The sequence below is a fragment of the Serinus canaria genome, chromosome 13 (genome assembly GCF_022539315.1).
Source record: "Serinus canaria isolate serCan28SL12 chromosome 13, serCan2020, whole genome shotgun sequence".
Taxonomy (NCBI): domain Eukaryota; kingdom Metazoa; phylum Chordata; class Aves; order Passeriformes; family Fringillidae; genus Serinus; species Serinus canaria.
Window position 1 is genome coordinate 4,091,186 of NC_066327.1, and position 16,490 is coordinate 4,107,675.

The 16,490-nt window shown below is 41.2% G+C and overlaps 1 protein-coding gene across 4 annotated transcripts in view; it reads left to right on the top strand.

Annotated features, from left to right (window-relative positions):
• The window catches only part of SLIT3 (slit guidance ligand 3), a 526,251-nt gene that overhangs the window by 298,669 nt on the left and 211,092 nt on the right, over nucleotides 1-16,490 (top strand). For all 4 annotated transcript variants that reach the window (XM_030229266.2, XM_050979618.1, XM_050979619.1 and 1 more), the window contains one exon: nucleotides 9,675-9,746. In XM_030229266.2, the coding sequence (XP_030085126.1) occupies nucleotides 9,675-9,746 (72 nt within the window). The remainder of the gene's footprint in view (nucleotides 1-9,674; nucleotides 9,747-16,490) is intronic.

A 16,490-nucleotide genomic window follows, 5' to 3' on the forward strand; every position in this document is an offset into this window, starting at 1 on the left:
TTTGGATATGGAAAGCTACTCAGGGAAGAAGAATAGGTTTTCAAGTTCATGTCCAACTGCCCAACAAACACTCCATGTCTATGAGTGGAATGGAGATAATGAGGAATCAGCTGCAGGTTGGCCTGCTCAGGACTTGTATGTGACAGAATTGCAGATTTTAGTGCTTATTGGAACCCTTTGCCACTCCTCTTAGTCTAAGGGAAGCGTTATTTGCTTTACTCATATATACATACATGTATATGTAACCACCTAAATTACATATATAAGCCCACAGAGTGCTCAGAAAAGTGCAGAGTGCTGTATTTATAAACTTAATACAAACATAAATCAGCATATTAAAGCCCACAGCAAGATTTCACCCTTTAATTACAGTTTTTGTGGCATAAGCAGGTAATGCAGTAACCCAAATCAAGTATTGTGTTACTTTTTTGAAATCATGCAGAACAAGCAAATTTGGGGCAATGAGGTATACAGACTGTAAAAGTTATTCCAGTGGGACTCTGGGAACTTGAATTCATTGCCTTGAGTAGTGAGAATGAAGTTTGATGTGAGTGCTGTAAAGGCTGGTGAGGTTCAGGCTGAACTCCAGGGTGTCTCTCTGAGCCTTAGCACCAATTCAACTAAACTCACCCAGAATCTTGTCTAGAGCTGACTACAAGTCAGCCACAGCTCTGACTTGCAAAATGGGGTGTGATGCTAAGAAATAACAAATAAAAGGACTTAAAATCACAGAATCAGGGCTTTGCTTATGCATTGAAGCAACCACTGGAAAACAAATTTCAGTGGTTTTTACAGCCACTGCCAGCCCTGCTTTGTATCAGGAAGAGGGCAACAGCTCAGGGCTGTAGTTATGTGGGGTACCTGTGGTGCTGCTCTTCCTCAGCTGGCCTGAGAAATCAACCAGCAAAGCACAGAAAGGGTTAGGAGTCAGGATTTGCAGCTGCATGTCATTAGAGGCATTTCTGTGTTAACAACAAAGCCTCTGATAATACCCAGGCAGGTCATCAGTGAACAGCACGAGCTGTAACTAAGCCTAATGCCTCTTTGTCTTAAAGTAATTCAAAACACTTTTTTTTTTTTTTTGTTGGTGAGTTTGTCAGTGGCTTATTTTACAACAGAAATTACTAGAAGGAGATAAATTCCATGTCTCAAAATCAAGCTGCTATTGCTTGATCAGTATAGAAGAAAAAGGGTAAAACAAAGCAAATTCCTGGAAGCACACCCTCCAACCCTGCTTTTCATCTGGAGATCCACTTGTATTCATCTGTGTGGTTCACAGGAGCCCACAGCTGTGTTAAAGATGAAATGGTCTGGTTTGGAAGCCCTTAGAAAAGCTTCTGAACCTGTGTTAAGCGTGGTCAGTGCTGGAAATCCCTGTCAGGGTGATTTAAAATTAATGCAGCATCCTGCAATGTGTGATTTGTTAACTGTTCTCCAGTGGCTGTGGGAGTTGGTTGAGGAACTGAGCAGGACCATGTAGAGAAAAGTCCCCAATCAAAAATGGGATGTGGAGATACAACTGTGATTCCTTCTCCAGCTTTAACTGGCCATTTTGGGTTTTTTTTAAAACAGTCTGATAAAACAGGCTTTGACTGAAAACTTATTGGTGTCTTAGACTAAGAAACTGCCATTTATAACTGCAAGCTGTTAATTGGATAGTACCACAAGTTTTTAGCATTAATTTTCTAATTACAAAAGGAAAAAAGTTTAAAAAAAAAATCTACTGTTTTGCCCAAATTTACCAGCTATGCAGCAAGGCAGACACTCTGCCATATACTCCCAATATTTAGTGGTTTGGTATTGCTTCCTCCTAATTCTTGTCCTGAGAGCTAGAAGAACTTATCTCAAGCCATTGTTTGACTGCAGGTGACAGCATTAATCTAATGTGATATGGGATTTCAGAGGGGACAGATGTCTGGAGATTGAATGTCCAGATTTCCTTTTGCTCTGTCATCCCCCTAACCATGTAAAAATCCAGGCACTTCTGGGCCCTGCCCTGGGCATGTTCACCTTCCCTGCTCTGCCACTGCCTCCGTGCCCCACAACACTTTCATGTTTGCTGGTCAGTCCAAGCTTCTCAAAGGCAGGAGAGCCTTCATTTTCCTCTCAAACCTGAGTTTTGTAGGTTTTTAAACATAAAGATGTGTCAGCAAGGAGCACCTCCAGAATGAACAGGCTTTTTGCCACGTGTCCCTGTTAAACCATCTCACAGTGAGCTCTGTGCCCCTGGCACGGGCTGGGTCAGGGCAGGGCCAGCTCAACCTGCAGGGGTGTCCCCAGGGCAGCAGGGGTGTCACCCCTGTCCAGAACATCTGTCCAGAACATCTGTCCAGCTCTGCAGCCAGCAGAGCACCAGCCCTGCCTTGCTGTGTCACACTGGAGAGTTTTTGCAGCCCTCTGTCCTACTGAGCCCATTTTACATGCCAGTGGCTCCAAACAAGTTTTGTCTCTCTTTGACAATTGAAACACTTTTTAAGCGGAGGGGATGGAGCATTTTGGGTCTTTTTTCTTAAGTTCTGGTTGTGTAATGAATCTGTTGCAGCAGAGAAGGATTTTGAGGAGAAAACCCCAATCCTGGTTGCTGCTGCTGCACTCTGGGCGGTACCAGCTCCTGTGGGGTTTGTTGTTTTGCCTGGGGAATGAGAGTGACTTCTGTGCTGTTGGCTGCACAGAAGGGATGCCACGATGGTGCAGGAGCCTGTGTAAGCCCTGGCCTTGCTCCCAGGCACAGATTCTGGGAGAGTTTGAACGCTGCTGCCATCCTGGGCTCAGGATGGGGCACGGGCAGCCGGAGCCTGCAGCCTGCCCGTGCTGTGCCCCCTTCCCTGCCAGACACACCCGAGAGGAGGGGGCTCAGGCTGGGGGGCAACAACAGCCCCAGGTGAGCAGAGCTCAGGGCTGGAAGGCACAGTTCCTGCTCCACCTGCAGCAGCTGGGTGCATGGAACCACCTGCAGCTCCTCCAGCCCCTGCACTTTGCAGGTGACAAATGTCTGCTCCTTATTTCCTTTTAACAACTGCCTATTTTTCCTAGCCTTGCTTTCAGATTTTCCAGTTTCATAATGCTGCCCCTAATGACATGATTTCCTATTAATATTCCTAATCTGATTCCCTGGCATGATTTCTGACTAATAAGGTCAGTTAGTAACATTCTGAAGTAGAACTTTCCTTTACGTGTGGTGTTTGACACTTGTCAACACAACAATAAATAATTTAAATAAGTGCAAACCTTCTAAAACTGTAAAAAAACCCACAGTAAGTAACTTTCATTTTCTCAAACACCCATTTTATCTTTCTCTTTTCTTCCCCTTTTCCCCTTTGGGGCTGTGGCAGAGGAGAACAACAGATGGTTATCAGTCAAGAGTAACTAGGGAAACAGCAAAACCTGCCCCAATTGCTATGGAGACAGCCATTTCTGTGCTTGGTATGCACTATTTGTTACATCAGCAACCAGAGAGAGTTAAAAAAAGAAAAAAAAATGTTCTAAAGCACCTGATATTGAAAGGAAATCTTGTGTTTGTGTATGTTCGTCCTTGTAGCAGGAGGAGTCTCCATGTTTGTTTGTCACTCAAGTTTTGCTTTAAGCTGATATTTTGGTTATTTTGTGACAGCAGCATTTTGATTTGTGAGTTAATGTAGTACAAACACTCAGAGTAAATACTTAGTAATTTTGAATAGTCTGCAGAATAATTATTCATAAGCAATTCTTCCCCTTCAAATCAGATATTCCTCCCTCCTTGAATTTAACAGCGTGGCAGCAGAGGTTGGGTATGAAAACAGAAGACAGAGAATATGAGTCTGCCCTATTATCTCAGGCAGATGAGCTGCTTCTGCACAAAGCCTAAACCACAGCTTTTGGCAAAACTGCATCCTTGGGAACCAAAAAAGAAAAACAAAAAAGGGAATTTTGAAGCACTTGTAAAAATCTCAGAGTGAGATTGCATCTGTTGTGATCAAGCTGTATCAATCTTTTATATTTTCTAATATAAGCAAGCTCTTATAGAGTGATTTTAGTGAAGAATAAATAAAGAGTAAAAAATGAAATGGGAAAAAAAGCATTAAAAGCTACTTTGAAAGAACTTCATGTTATTTCAATTTAATTGAATTTAACATTACCTCAAAGCACCATCTTTCCTCATTTACTGGGGCTTCCTCATCAATTACTACAAGGATAAGGACTTTAGTTTGGCATGTGGGAAATTTTAAATAGATGTGTTGGTGTCACTTTCCTCAGCTATTTTAATACTCTTGGAATCACATAAGGGCAATAGATGTTTTAGAGTGTCTTTCTAATTCTTGCAGGTTATGGAAGAACTTAAATACTAGAGTGCAAACTGTGCAGGAAAGAGATGACATAGAACCAGCAACTCTGTATTAGAAACAAAATGAAAAAGGAAATGGAAAGGGAAAATGTTGTCCCAACAGAGGTTCTTTTGAAGATGTAATTAGCAAAATTATTTCTTTCTAAAAATGATTCTGTAATAACTCACTGTGCATTTACCTTCCTGTGAAATCACGACTGAAATTACTTTTAATATTTTGGTCATACAATTCCTGAACATGGATATAACTGGTTAAAAATGCAAGTCTTTCCTCAATGAGGAAATGGCACCTGCCTGATTTTTTATCTGTGAGTGTAGCTACAAGCTATAACAGTAATTTTATAGCAGTAACAGTAAACCTTAAATATGCAACTATCATAACTGCTTTTTTATGCTAAATGTGAAATATGCGAAAGAAATTGGAACAGTATATATTACAGCAGTCATTAATACTGGCTTTTATTTAAATATTGAACAAGATTTTGGGCAAAATATAGAAAAAGGTTATAGTATTTTAGCTACTGTCACAGTATAATTAAAAAATAGATTAGCTCTGCAGTGGCCTTGGTAGTGTTTGAAAATGGAAAAAAAATCCCTTGCTGAATAAAGTACAAAACACTGTTTATAAAGTCCATTATTTTTAAATGTTGATGCTTGAAGGGCCTCTTCTTTGTGAATGTGAGTGTGGCAAATTGCAGAAAAAATTCTGAAATCTCATATATAGTTGGTGTGCTGTGAAGAAATCTTGCTAGTAATACAAACTTGGGGTTTTAAACAGAAATTCTTTAATGTTAATAAAAAAAATAGATTATTTCAGTTTTGGTAAATTACACCCTTCATGAATTCAGTTCTTTTATGTTTAAAATATTTCTGTGGTTTTTTTAAAAAAAATCTTAAAACTAGTAGCATGATAATATTTTATCAGTTTTGTTGCTGGGGATTTGTAATTCTCAAATGCATTTGAAAATTAAATATTCCTTATTGTTGTGAGCAAAACCTTCAAGGCTCGGTATTTAAAGGATTATTTGAAATGGCAAAAGAATATCAACCTTGTAAAACCCTATTCCTTTTAAATAGTATTTGAAATTTAACTCTTATTTATGATAGATAATGCACCAGTCTAAATGGATAAGCCAGAGTTACACTGTCAGGGAAAAAGTGTTTTAAACATTTAAAGTGGCTTTTTAGCCAAGCCATAGATTCTCCTGTATATAAATCTGTTAGGGTGCAGTGTTATTTCTCATTTCTTAGCAAGGTGATTTGTGTCTAAGTTTTTTTTTTTTTTTTCTTTAAAACATTAATTTTAAGTTTTATCCATCAGTTGCATGTAATGTACTCAGATAATTTTCCTGCTTTTCAATAAAAACTGAGAGTAGTTATTGACTCCACATTAGAGCCAAATTGCAGTAATACATATGGCTTTATGTATTACAGCTCTGCCACATGAAAGATGCCTTTTCCTCCAAAGACTTTTATAAATTCTTGGATTGTTTATAAGCATTTGTCTGTGTCACACTCCACCTAAATCCCATTTGCCCATTCAGTATTTTCCTTGCTCGAGTGCTTTGCTCTGTTCTCGGGCGTTGCTGTCGTTCTCTGCCGGCATTGTCTGGTTGCTAATTGCCTGTCACGGAGCTCTGGGATCCCTGGAGCCTCCGGGGTGGGGTCAGCGGGGATAATTCAATCCCAGGGGAGCTGCTGGCGGTCCCAGCCGGCCATCTCAGCTGACCTGCTCTGACAGCATCACCCAGCCCAGCTCTGGGATCTGGGTCTGCTCAGCTTCACTGCTTGGTGTCTGATGCATGAGAGATTCAGCTTTTAACCCAAACACTTCGGCCCAAACCAAAGTTAGCTATCCATGTAACTCAGCAAAATTTGGAAGGGTCTCACAGCTCAGTTACTGTGGTTTCATTCATCCTTCAGCAGCTCAGTATTTCTCTGTGAGGACATTTCTTGGTCAGAGGCAGTCAGATCACTTGGTAGGTTTAGATCAATCTGTGCCCAGTGCTGCATTCCTTCAAAAGGCAGAGTAGATGCAGGTATGGAAAGCGATTTTGTCCATGTATTTTTAAAATTGCCTCTTAAATCTGAGTTTGTGTTGTCTGACCTTTTAGCACCAGCATGTTGCACCACTACGTGCAAACCAACCCACTTGCAGTCTCAAGGAAAAGATTTTCTAGAAAGGCTAGGAGTGCTGACAAATAGAGGTGCCATTTAAATCTGAGCCAAGGCTTCTGCAGCCCAAGACCATTTTTAAAAATTCCCCTGTGAGCCTGGAGCAGGTGAGGTGTGTCTCAGGAATCTGACCTGTGCTCTGTGTGCCTGCGTGCTCTGTTCAGGATGCAGCGATGGGGAGATGGGAGCAGTGTCACAATGTTCCTCAGGTTCCACCTCTTCTGAAACATTGGGTTTTTTTCCTTTTTTTTTAAGTTGAAATTTTACCATCTCTGCATGTGGTTAATTGTATTCAAGTAAGATGTTCTCAACAAATGCTAGGGACATCTGGCCCCTTGAGGAGCTGTGTGCACAGCCTGCCCACACTGAGTGTGTGAGCGGGCTGCTGGTCCACATCACAGGGGGTTCCTTTTGTCTTCATAAGCACAAAAAGATGTGCTGGACACCTTGGCTTTCTGTAAGACTTCACTTAAACTTTCCCCAAAACTTTTAACTTTTCACTTTGTTGTGAAAGGAAGACATGTAGATCTGAACTCTTAAATTTCTAGTCTTGACTGAACGGCTCACCAGGGTGCTGTACAGATGCACAGAAACAGGATTTCCATCTTTACACACAGAGAAATAAATAGGGAGGCAGAGGGTCTTAAAACCTAATTTTAAGACAACTAGGAGTTCTCTTCCTTTTGAGAAGAAATGTTCATGTTTCAATGCAGATGTGAATGTGTTGGGGTGATAGATACCAGGAGACACGAGCTCTGTGACAAAGGAGCATTAAACATGTGGGTGTCACCCCCGAGACTGTGAAGAATTGGTTATGGGCCACAGAATCAGGGTGTATCACTAATGAATATGTTCCCTATTTACTATAGCCCTGCTAAGTGTGTGTTTTCTGAGCATTGAGAGGTTTCCCTTGCTGTGATCCTGTGCATTGATCACACAGACTAAACCTGGTTGTTGGCAGTGGCATGACTGAACCTATGGAAATATGATTAAAATGGTCATTAAGCTTTTTCAACAAAAATCAATCTATGAGAGTAGCAGTTTTTTTAAAAATACAATACCCACCAAGGAATCCCTTTAATCAGAAGGCTTTGAGAGTAGCACACTGTGGGTTTATTTGCTTATTTTAGTGCATTTGGCAGAAAAATCAATATCATAGTATAACTCCAATAAAAAATGTGCAATATCTAGTACTTCCCGCAGAAGGGGAGGGAGAGGTGGTTCTCAAGTTGGGGCTCCATTCTCCCCACATGTTAATATCTGCCAAACTTCTGCTTAATAAAGCTAAGTGTAAAGTACTTAAACATGCAGACACCACTGTATTTAACTCGTTTAAGTTCATTCCTCTTCAAAATGCACCATCCCTTCTGTTGGAGCCACAAATTTTTGTCAATTAAACCGGGATATCAGGACAAGTCTTCTCAGCAGTCAGAAATAGAGAGGTTTTAGGATCTTTCACAGATGGTCAGAGAAAGAGAGAGAACATAAATATGTATGTATACATTTATCCAGATATGTATATAAGCTGTTCGTGAACTCCTACACACAGAAAAATCCCTTTTGGAGGATTGTACATCCCACTGTCTGCCAGTATTGGAGACATTGCTGAAGTTTTGCCAAATTCACAAAGTTCTCCAAAGTTAGCGAAAGCTGTGAGAAACCCTAGCTGGGACTTTATGGCTGCTAGGAATTTCAGTAGACCTTAGAGTGTGAGTGGGTTTTCCTGTACTTTAACTCATGAAGAAATACAATGTTCATTGATAGAAACTGCATCACAAAGGGTAAGTGTCCCACGGTTTGCAAAGGTGTACATGGGCAGGATGCTCAATATTAGCAGATCAACCTCAGCCTTTAGAGGGGTTCATAAAGATTGTATTTGCTTGTTTGTGCTTTATTGTTGTATAATAAGAAAATAGCTGCAAATGTCTATTTAGACCAAAAATTAGATACAGCCAATAATTGGAAAGTAGTTGGTGAAACTATACAACCATACTATACATGCATGTAATATATTTCCTATAGTTGCATATATATATATATATACACACACACATATATATGTTTCATAAAAATCAGAAACTACAGTGTAATCTTTGTATCTTTATTCAAGATACTTTACCCACATAGTACAAAAGGTCTCTGCCTCATCGAATCCAAAGTTTATGCTGTGCAAAGGGCAGTAGCAGATAGTCAGGAGCTTGCATCTATTTTTTCATGAAATGCAGATATTTTACTTGCATGTGACTGGATATGTAATTTTATTTCTTTAAGTGTAAAATTTAAGGGATCAGATGTCAGAAAATGTAATCACTGAATTTTAAATTGCAACTTTAATTCTTTTAAGCAGAGGAGACAGATGTAGCTGTCTTGCTGCATCCACATGTATTGCAAAATTCATTAAAATCATGCGCATACAGGGAGACAAATGGGAGAACTCCGCCACCCAAATATTAAATTACATGTTTTGAAGCAAAATAGTGTTTTAAGTGTACATGTGTATAATGCTTTTTGTCACTGGATTGCTCTCCCTGATGCAGTTAGTCAGAATCTGTATTTAGTCAGAAATCTTTCAATAGAAAGGGCTACCAGATGGGACCAGTAACAATGCAGAGAGGCATCGAACCACCACAGACATTTGGTGCTTAGAATAATAAAAAGACTATAAAATTAGATTAGTTGAGTCTAATTTGGAATTGGTATATTCCCTATGCACTCTCACAGCTCTTGGGTAGATAAAGCCTGAAGATTTAGTACTGTCAGGACAGAGGACTCCAACTTCCAGTAAAAGAAAAAACGGCATTCTGTGAGGTCACGGAGGGCAGCCCAGTGACCTCCAATGATTTACAGGCCTTTAGCTTAATGAAATTGTTTCAGTGACATGACGGTAAAAGCTCATAATGGATTGGATGCCCTAATGTAATGAAATTACTCCCTTCTGCCTTAAAAAAAAAAAAAAAAAAAAAAAAGAAAAAAAAAAAAAAGCCGCAATTAATATTTACTGAGACCTGACAGGCTTCAGTGTGCGGGAGCGTGCAGCGCTGTCAGACAGCCGCCAGCAGCCCCGAGCAGCGTGGCAGCTGAGCAGGCGCTGCGAGGGGGTGGAGGGACACCTCGCTGACAGGGAAGCCCCAACCTGGCGCTCCGAGCCAGCCTTCATCCTCTCCCTTCCTTTCTGCAGGCAACTGGACAACAACCAGATCAGCTGCATCGAAGATGGAGCCTTCCGAGCCCTGCGCGACCTGGAGATCCTGTGAGTGGACTTGGTGCCGGGGCGGTGGGGGGTGGCTGTCCCCACAGCGCTGTGTGCTGCAGTGCTGCCGAGCCTGGGGGCTCTGCAGCCTCGCTGCCCACCTCGGCAGGTGCAATCTCAGCCTTCCCCGGGCTGGCTGTGCTGCTAATTAAGCCACAATAGACGCCGTGTGCGCTCTGAGGAGCGCGGAGATCGCCGCGCTGGCTGCTGCCTGGAGCAGATGGGTTCAGCAGCATTCCCGGCGTGTCCGGTGTGTGATGTGCAGCCAGAATCCTGCCCTGATGGCGAGCACAGGATGGGTAACAGGTTCACGGGCAGCAATATTACCCGATAGGTGACTGCTGCCCTAGACAAAAGCTGTTTCAAAGGTGTTTGGCGTGTAAGAGGGAGGAGAGACGGACGCTTGGCAGGCTTGTTCAGTGCAGTCATTGGCTTTTGGGGAGGTTCCTTCTCTGAGGGCTGAAATAACACCACGTTGTGCTCTTCATGTACCGCAAACTTTACACACAGGCTGTTAAAGCTGCTGCACATACTGAAAAAACCGTTTTGACAGTGAAAGCTGACGCTACCAGAGAAGCAGCACATTAGATTTAGAGCGCTGTCATTGTAATGTAAATCCAATGTTAGCCTGAACTTGGTATCTGTGCAGATAATTTCCTTATTACTAATTGTAACTTGTTCACTTAAAGACCTTTTCTAGAATAGGTTTTCACAATATGAGCTGCTGCAAAGCTTTCCCTGTCACCCAAAAGTTAATCCTGCAAAGCTGAGTGTCAGTACTCATGAAAGCCCATAATTCTGAGCTGAAATGGAGGGGGGCAGGAGGGACACGCCACCTCTCCAAAATTCAAACCCTGCCCATCCACCGTGAGTTAATGGGAGAGCAGCCCTGACCCAGAGCACCCCTTCCTACAGCAGGGAAGGCCTGCCTGGCTGCTGCAGAGCTTGCCCTTAAATTACATGGGATGAAACAGCAAATGGTAGGTGGATGAAATAAGCACCTGCCTCAGACACTGCTGGCACCTGGAGACTCAGCAGAGTCACGACGTGTCCCGAGAGGGGCTCCTGAGAGGAGGCAGAGCCGCAGGGCTGGATGGGCAGCCCTGTGCCACTCCACAGGGTCTAAATGCTCTGGTGATGCACAGGGCTGTCCCCAAGGGCTGGATCCAGCTCAGGCTGATGCTCCAAGCAGCTCTGCCCTCCGTGTGAGTACAAGCTCAGCTCTCTGAGGGACCTGGCGGTGGCCGTGTCTGTCACGGCCCCTCTGTCCCCTGTCCCCCAGGCTGGGACCCTGATGTGGATCAGGTAGTGTGTGTTGTTCATATTGAGCTAGCAGAAGGTGTCTGCAGAGTTTCTTACCTGGGAACTTCTGTTATCAACAGCATTGTTTGAATTCTATAGTAATAGCGCTTTTCAGGAAAAGTAATGTGTTACCACTATAAAATTTTACTTGTCTGTCAGATTGAAAAGTCTACTGTGTGGTGAAAGAGAAGAAAGGAAAAAAATGGAACTCCTCTAAAATTGGCTTTTTTATTTTTTTTTCCTTTTGAGGGACTGATTGTCTGTATCTGCAGAGAGTGAATCAGTCCTCCCCTGACAGCAGACTGTGCTATAACTTTCACTAAATAGGCTGGACAATAAATGGAGCTCTTTTTTGCAATATACTGAGTTCTGCAGGCTCTGCAGAAGTTGCTAGGAATGCATTTCTTCTCCCCACATTGTAGTAAATGATGAATTAGTCTGTTTACCTCTGTGTTTTCAATTGGTTACTTCTATGCCAGTTATTTCTGGGTGGGAAAAGATGAGGAGATGAGGATGTATAAAATAGATCATAATCAGTTATTTAGTGCATTTTTGATTTTCAGCACAGATATACTGCTACAGGGAAAATAATCAATATTAATTCTAAAAGATGAGAAAACACATTGATAGTATCTATTTCTAAGCTTATTTTTCTTGCAGTCACAAAATGCGTGTTTTATACTTCCAACATAATCTGAATTTTTCCCCCACGTTTTTCTTCAAAGAAAGTCTGAGAATTTATTCTATCAAAATAAATTTGCTAAATGCCCCAGAGAATATAATATCTTTAGTTGTAAAACAGTCATAAATGTTCAAATTTACAACAATCTGAACCATCAAAGAACATTAACAAATGAAACCCAATTTCAGCCTTTCAGACCCACTGTGTATTTTATGCAGATATATTTTAGCATAAAATATGGTATGTAGAAAACATTCAATGAGTCTTGCAAAAATAAATCCAATTATCTGTTTGAACAGTTTGTCAGAGTACCAAATAATGTATTTCTTCTTTATCTTACTGAAATCCTATGATTTTTTGATAATCAGTGTTTCCATTCCTGTACTTTTCTCCTCACACACGGCCTGTCTACAGAATTGTAAATTTTGTCTATAACGCGGGGCAGAGCCATGCTCAAAAAACAAACTAAGAATATTTTCTTTAGAAACACTTCGGTTTCTGGACTGCACGTTTCATTCACCTTGAGCTCCTCAAAAACCATGACTGCAAGGAGCTTGGTGATTCAGTAGCTCTTCAGTAGAAAGAGAAGGAAGTTCTGTGCAGTTATCCTTCAAAATGCGGAGCACGCCGTGACCCGTGTGCCTTACTTCTTCTTACCATCAAGTTGTTCTCGTTACTATTCTCATTTTCTTGCTTTGCGTTACAAATATCTTCCCGTACCAACTAACAGCACAGAGGCAGAGACGAAAACAAGGCTGAAATTTGTGCCCAAGTTGAGAACTTGGCGTGATGCAGGGAGCTGGGAACTTCAGCTGCAGCTGGGAGCAGCCCAGGGCGCGGAATGCGGCTGCCAACGCCTTCGCGCTCTCGGTCACCTCTGCGTTTAGGAGCCTCTGTGTTCCCGTGACACAAAAAGTGTCACTGCTTTTATGGCCTCACCTACTCAGACCCTAAAGCAAGTGCCAAGTACTAGTGCTGATGCTGAGTTTTAGGGTAAAACTGCAAAAATGTTGAGTATAAAGCGCTTTGGTGCTTTCTCGTGATTGTCTTTGCGTGTGCAGCAAGTTGAAAATGATGTCTGAGAAATGACCTGCAGAACTGATGGACTTAAACATCCTGTCCTGGTAGTTCTGTTTTGGGGCTGGTTTTTCATTCTTGCCTCAGATTTTCTGAACAGATTCTTATGGAGGATTTGGTTTTTATCTGTTGATAAAACAGGAAATTTTTCTTTTTGACATAATTCCTATGTCCCCCTTTTTATAAAATGATAAAACATATTTCAATGGGTTTGGTCTTGCATTCCAAGATGTAGAAAAGTGTGTGCAGCAACTGAAACAGCGATAAATTGCAAAATGGGCATGTGTTCCTAAATGAGTGGCAAAAGGTATTAACTGTCTTATGACTTGTTAGCATAAAAATGCACAGAAATGTTGAAGAAAATTGGCGGGAAACATTTGGTAATTAAAAATTTTTTAGTAGGCGAAGGTCTCTGCTCTGCTTAATTTTTACTTACGTCCTGTGGCAATATCTGGCAATAACTATTATTGAGAAATATCTGTTACTGTAGCTGAAAGTATGATTAAAGGTTATTAAAAACAACCTCAATACCAAACCAAAAGCCCAGAGTAGTATTCAAAATGATCAGCCACTATTCCTTGAGGTATGACAATATGCTGTTCGTATACTTTGTAGGTTAGAAATTAGTCCATGGTTTTATTTCCAAATGCCCAAAATTATAAAGTATGTGTGATAAAGCATGTCTAGGGTTCAGAATTTCACCTCCAGTCTCTTAGGACGCATGAATAAAAGAAATTGATTTCAAGATGGTTCAACAAGCTCAAACTGGATAAACTGGTAATATTGAGTGCCTGAGCATACTATTGTCATTAGACTGGGAGGGTTGAAGCACTTTTCTCAGTAAGAAACAGAACTCAGTTTAGCAAAAAGCCCATTAATTTATTTGTCATTGTTTTGTCTCTCTGGGATTACAGGAAAACTGTGCGGTGGCATGGGAGTTGTACTGTGTGGACAGCACAGAAAGAATTACAAGTCACTGTTGACAGCTTAGGTGGAGTGTTTCCTTTTTTTTTTTATATTGTAAAAGCTGTTTTTCTCCTGCTTTATAATGATAGCCAGAGGGTCCAAAGCTTGAACACATTCTGTTTGTTGCATAAGATTTTATCATACGAGGAGCTAATCCTAGGAGGTCTGTGGGTAGTATTCTCTTAAAGAAGGCAAATGGGTTCTTGCTGTACAGAGCTAATACCGAATGATTTGGGGGTTTGTTTGTTGTTAGCCACAGTAATTGTAGGTCTTTCATATCATATGGCTGAGTTATAATCCTCCCTCCTGAGTTTCACCTGCTTTTGGAATGAATGAGCACTGACTGCCATTGAGCCCGTAGCCGCACGCGCTCAGAGATCCACCAGCTCACTTTGGGTGCCTTAGTGTGAAAAATCCTGCCAATTCATCCACAAGTAATGATGAAAAAGTGCAAGTATAGTCATCCAAATATTTGTGACTTCAGTTCCAAATGAGCCAGAAATGTGTTATATTAAAAAGATAATTTCTTCTGATTGCAAAATGTAGTAAAGGTAAATAAAACTGCGCTGCCTTTTCTTTCCTAAAATCTTTAAGTAATGAGAGAAATTTAAATCCTTCTGTCTTGTATGCAGAACCCTTTCTCTCCAAATATTTCTGCCACACTCTTCTTCCTGCCCCATGGCAAGCCCACAGAACCACAGAGCTGTAAGGGCTGTGCCAATGTTTTTGAGCTCCAACTCAGCCCCGAGCCTGTTGGGTGGGACACAGCCAGTCTGTCACACCAGCCTGGCCTGCAGCCCCAGTTCTGTGCATTGTCTGCCACATCCAGGCTTTGCAAGCATTTGACCAGTGGGTAAAAATTGGGATTATTCCTGCCGTCCTTGTTTGGATTCAATATGTTCCTGTTATAAACGATTCTTTGATAAAAGGTTTAGTCTGTGCAGTTTTTAATAGAGATGTCGTGGGTGGGTGTGGTTATAATGCACACTGCCTTTTGTCATAGAAAAACTTTTAAGAACTTTTCTATACATGGATCAATATTTTGTGCCACAGCCAGGATTTAATTGTTCTTAGGGTTGCCTCTGTATGCTGAACGCTCAGTTATATAGTCAGTTTTACTTATTGCAAAATGCTATTCTGGGCATGTCTTAACTAGATAGAAGATTTTTATTTGCTTGCACAACCTGGAGAGACAGGGAGCGAAAGTCATGACATAATTCTAAATATATGAGATGTCATTGCTTAATGAAAGCCTGAAAATGCCACACAAATGTGATTTCCTCCTCTATTTTGCTGCAAATTACGATCGGTGGAGGCAATCAGGATCAAATTTGAACTCTGTAAATCACATTCCTATAACTGATACCAAAATGCCTAAATACAATAATGAAAATGAGAATTCTTTGTCAAATGATGTGCATAACTAGTTTACTTATACTTGAGTACAGTGGAATTTAAATTATTGCAGTTTTTGATTTATGTTTTTTGTGGTTTGAGTTTTAGGGTTTTTTGGAGTTTTTTTGTTGGTTTGTTTGGGGTTGTTTTTTTACCAGAGGGTGTGTATTAGCTCAAATGTATGTAAATTAATAAAAGCAATTTATAATCTTTACTTGTTTCATCTGTCACCATGGAAAAATTGTACTCGTAATAAAACGTAATGGAAGGGAGTAACCGTTGGTAGTTAATTGAAGTATGGAGCTGCTTGGTGAAATTAGGTAAAAACAAGGAGTTTGGCATTTCTAGGAGTATCCACAGTTTTCTACGTTGAGCTTGTCTCACAGACAATCAAGTTATGCCAGAGGAAGTCAATGGTTGGTTTGGCAATAGAGAAATTGTGTGCCAGAGTACAGAGGTATCAGTAGGCAGATGGGAATTTCTCCTTCTCTTCACTCCGTTATTTGTTAGACTGTCCCTTAGTTTCCTCTCTTCCCGTTCTTCCTGCCTCCTGTATCCCTGTCTGCAAAGGAAGGAGAAAGGCTCCCAGAGAACCTGGCTGTGGTTACTACAAGGTTCCAGTTACATAAATAGTCAGAGGTAAGATTAACTGCAGAAATGCCTTTTTTTGGGTGAACTTGTGGAAAGTGGAGTGCCCCCCCAGTGCACCCTAGGGAAAGGAGATGCATAATCAGCAGGACAAGTTGATGGAGGGAAGATGGGCTGCATACGTGGCAGCTTGATAAGAAATGTTTTTATTTGCTGATGCATGTCCGTGGGAGATCTGGTGTCCCTGCTCAAGATGTGGAAATGAAATCTGAGATAACCTCTGTAGTACAGCAGATTACAAATGGGAGGTTGGAAGTACGGCATGGTGAAAGGAACACTGTCCAGATGGCACCATGGTGACAGGCTTTAAATCAGAGACCAGCCAAGACAAAATAAGAGTGGCTAGGAGAGGGTCTCTGAAAATCACTGATGCCTGTTACAGATGTGATGTAACTCTCTTTTATGGGGAAAATATATTTGCTTAAATTCATTGATCATTGATTTTGCTAATCCTGCTGTATTTCAGGCATGTCCTTGCAAATTGATGAACATTTCTATCAGTCCTTGGTCCGGATGCCTAATTATGTTACATATTTAGAAAGATGGATTTTTCCCTTCTTGGAGCATATGCAGTAGTTGAATGCTGTGCTCATTCTCCTTCCCTGCCCCATTAGGTTGGAGGGTTTTTTCCCTTTAAGAATAGCCTGGAGCCATACAGGCTGCAGAACTTACCA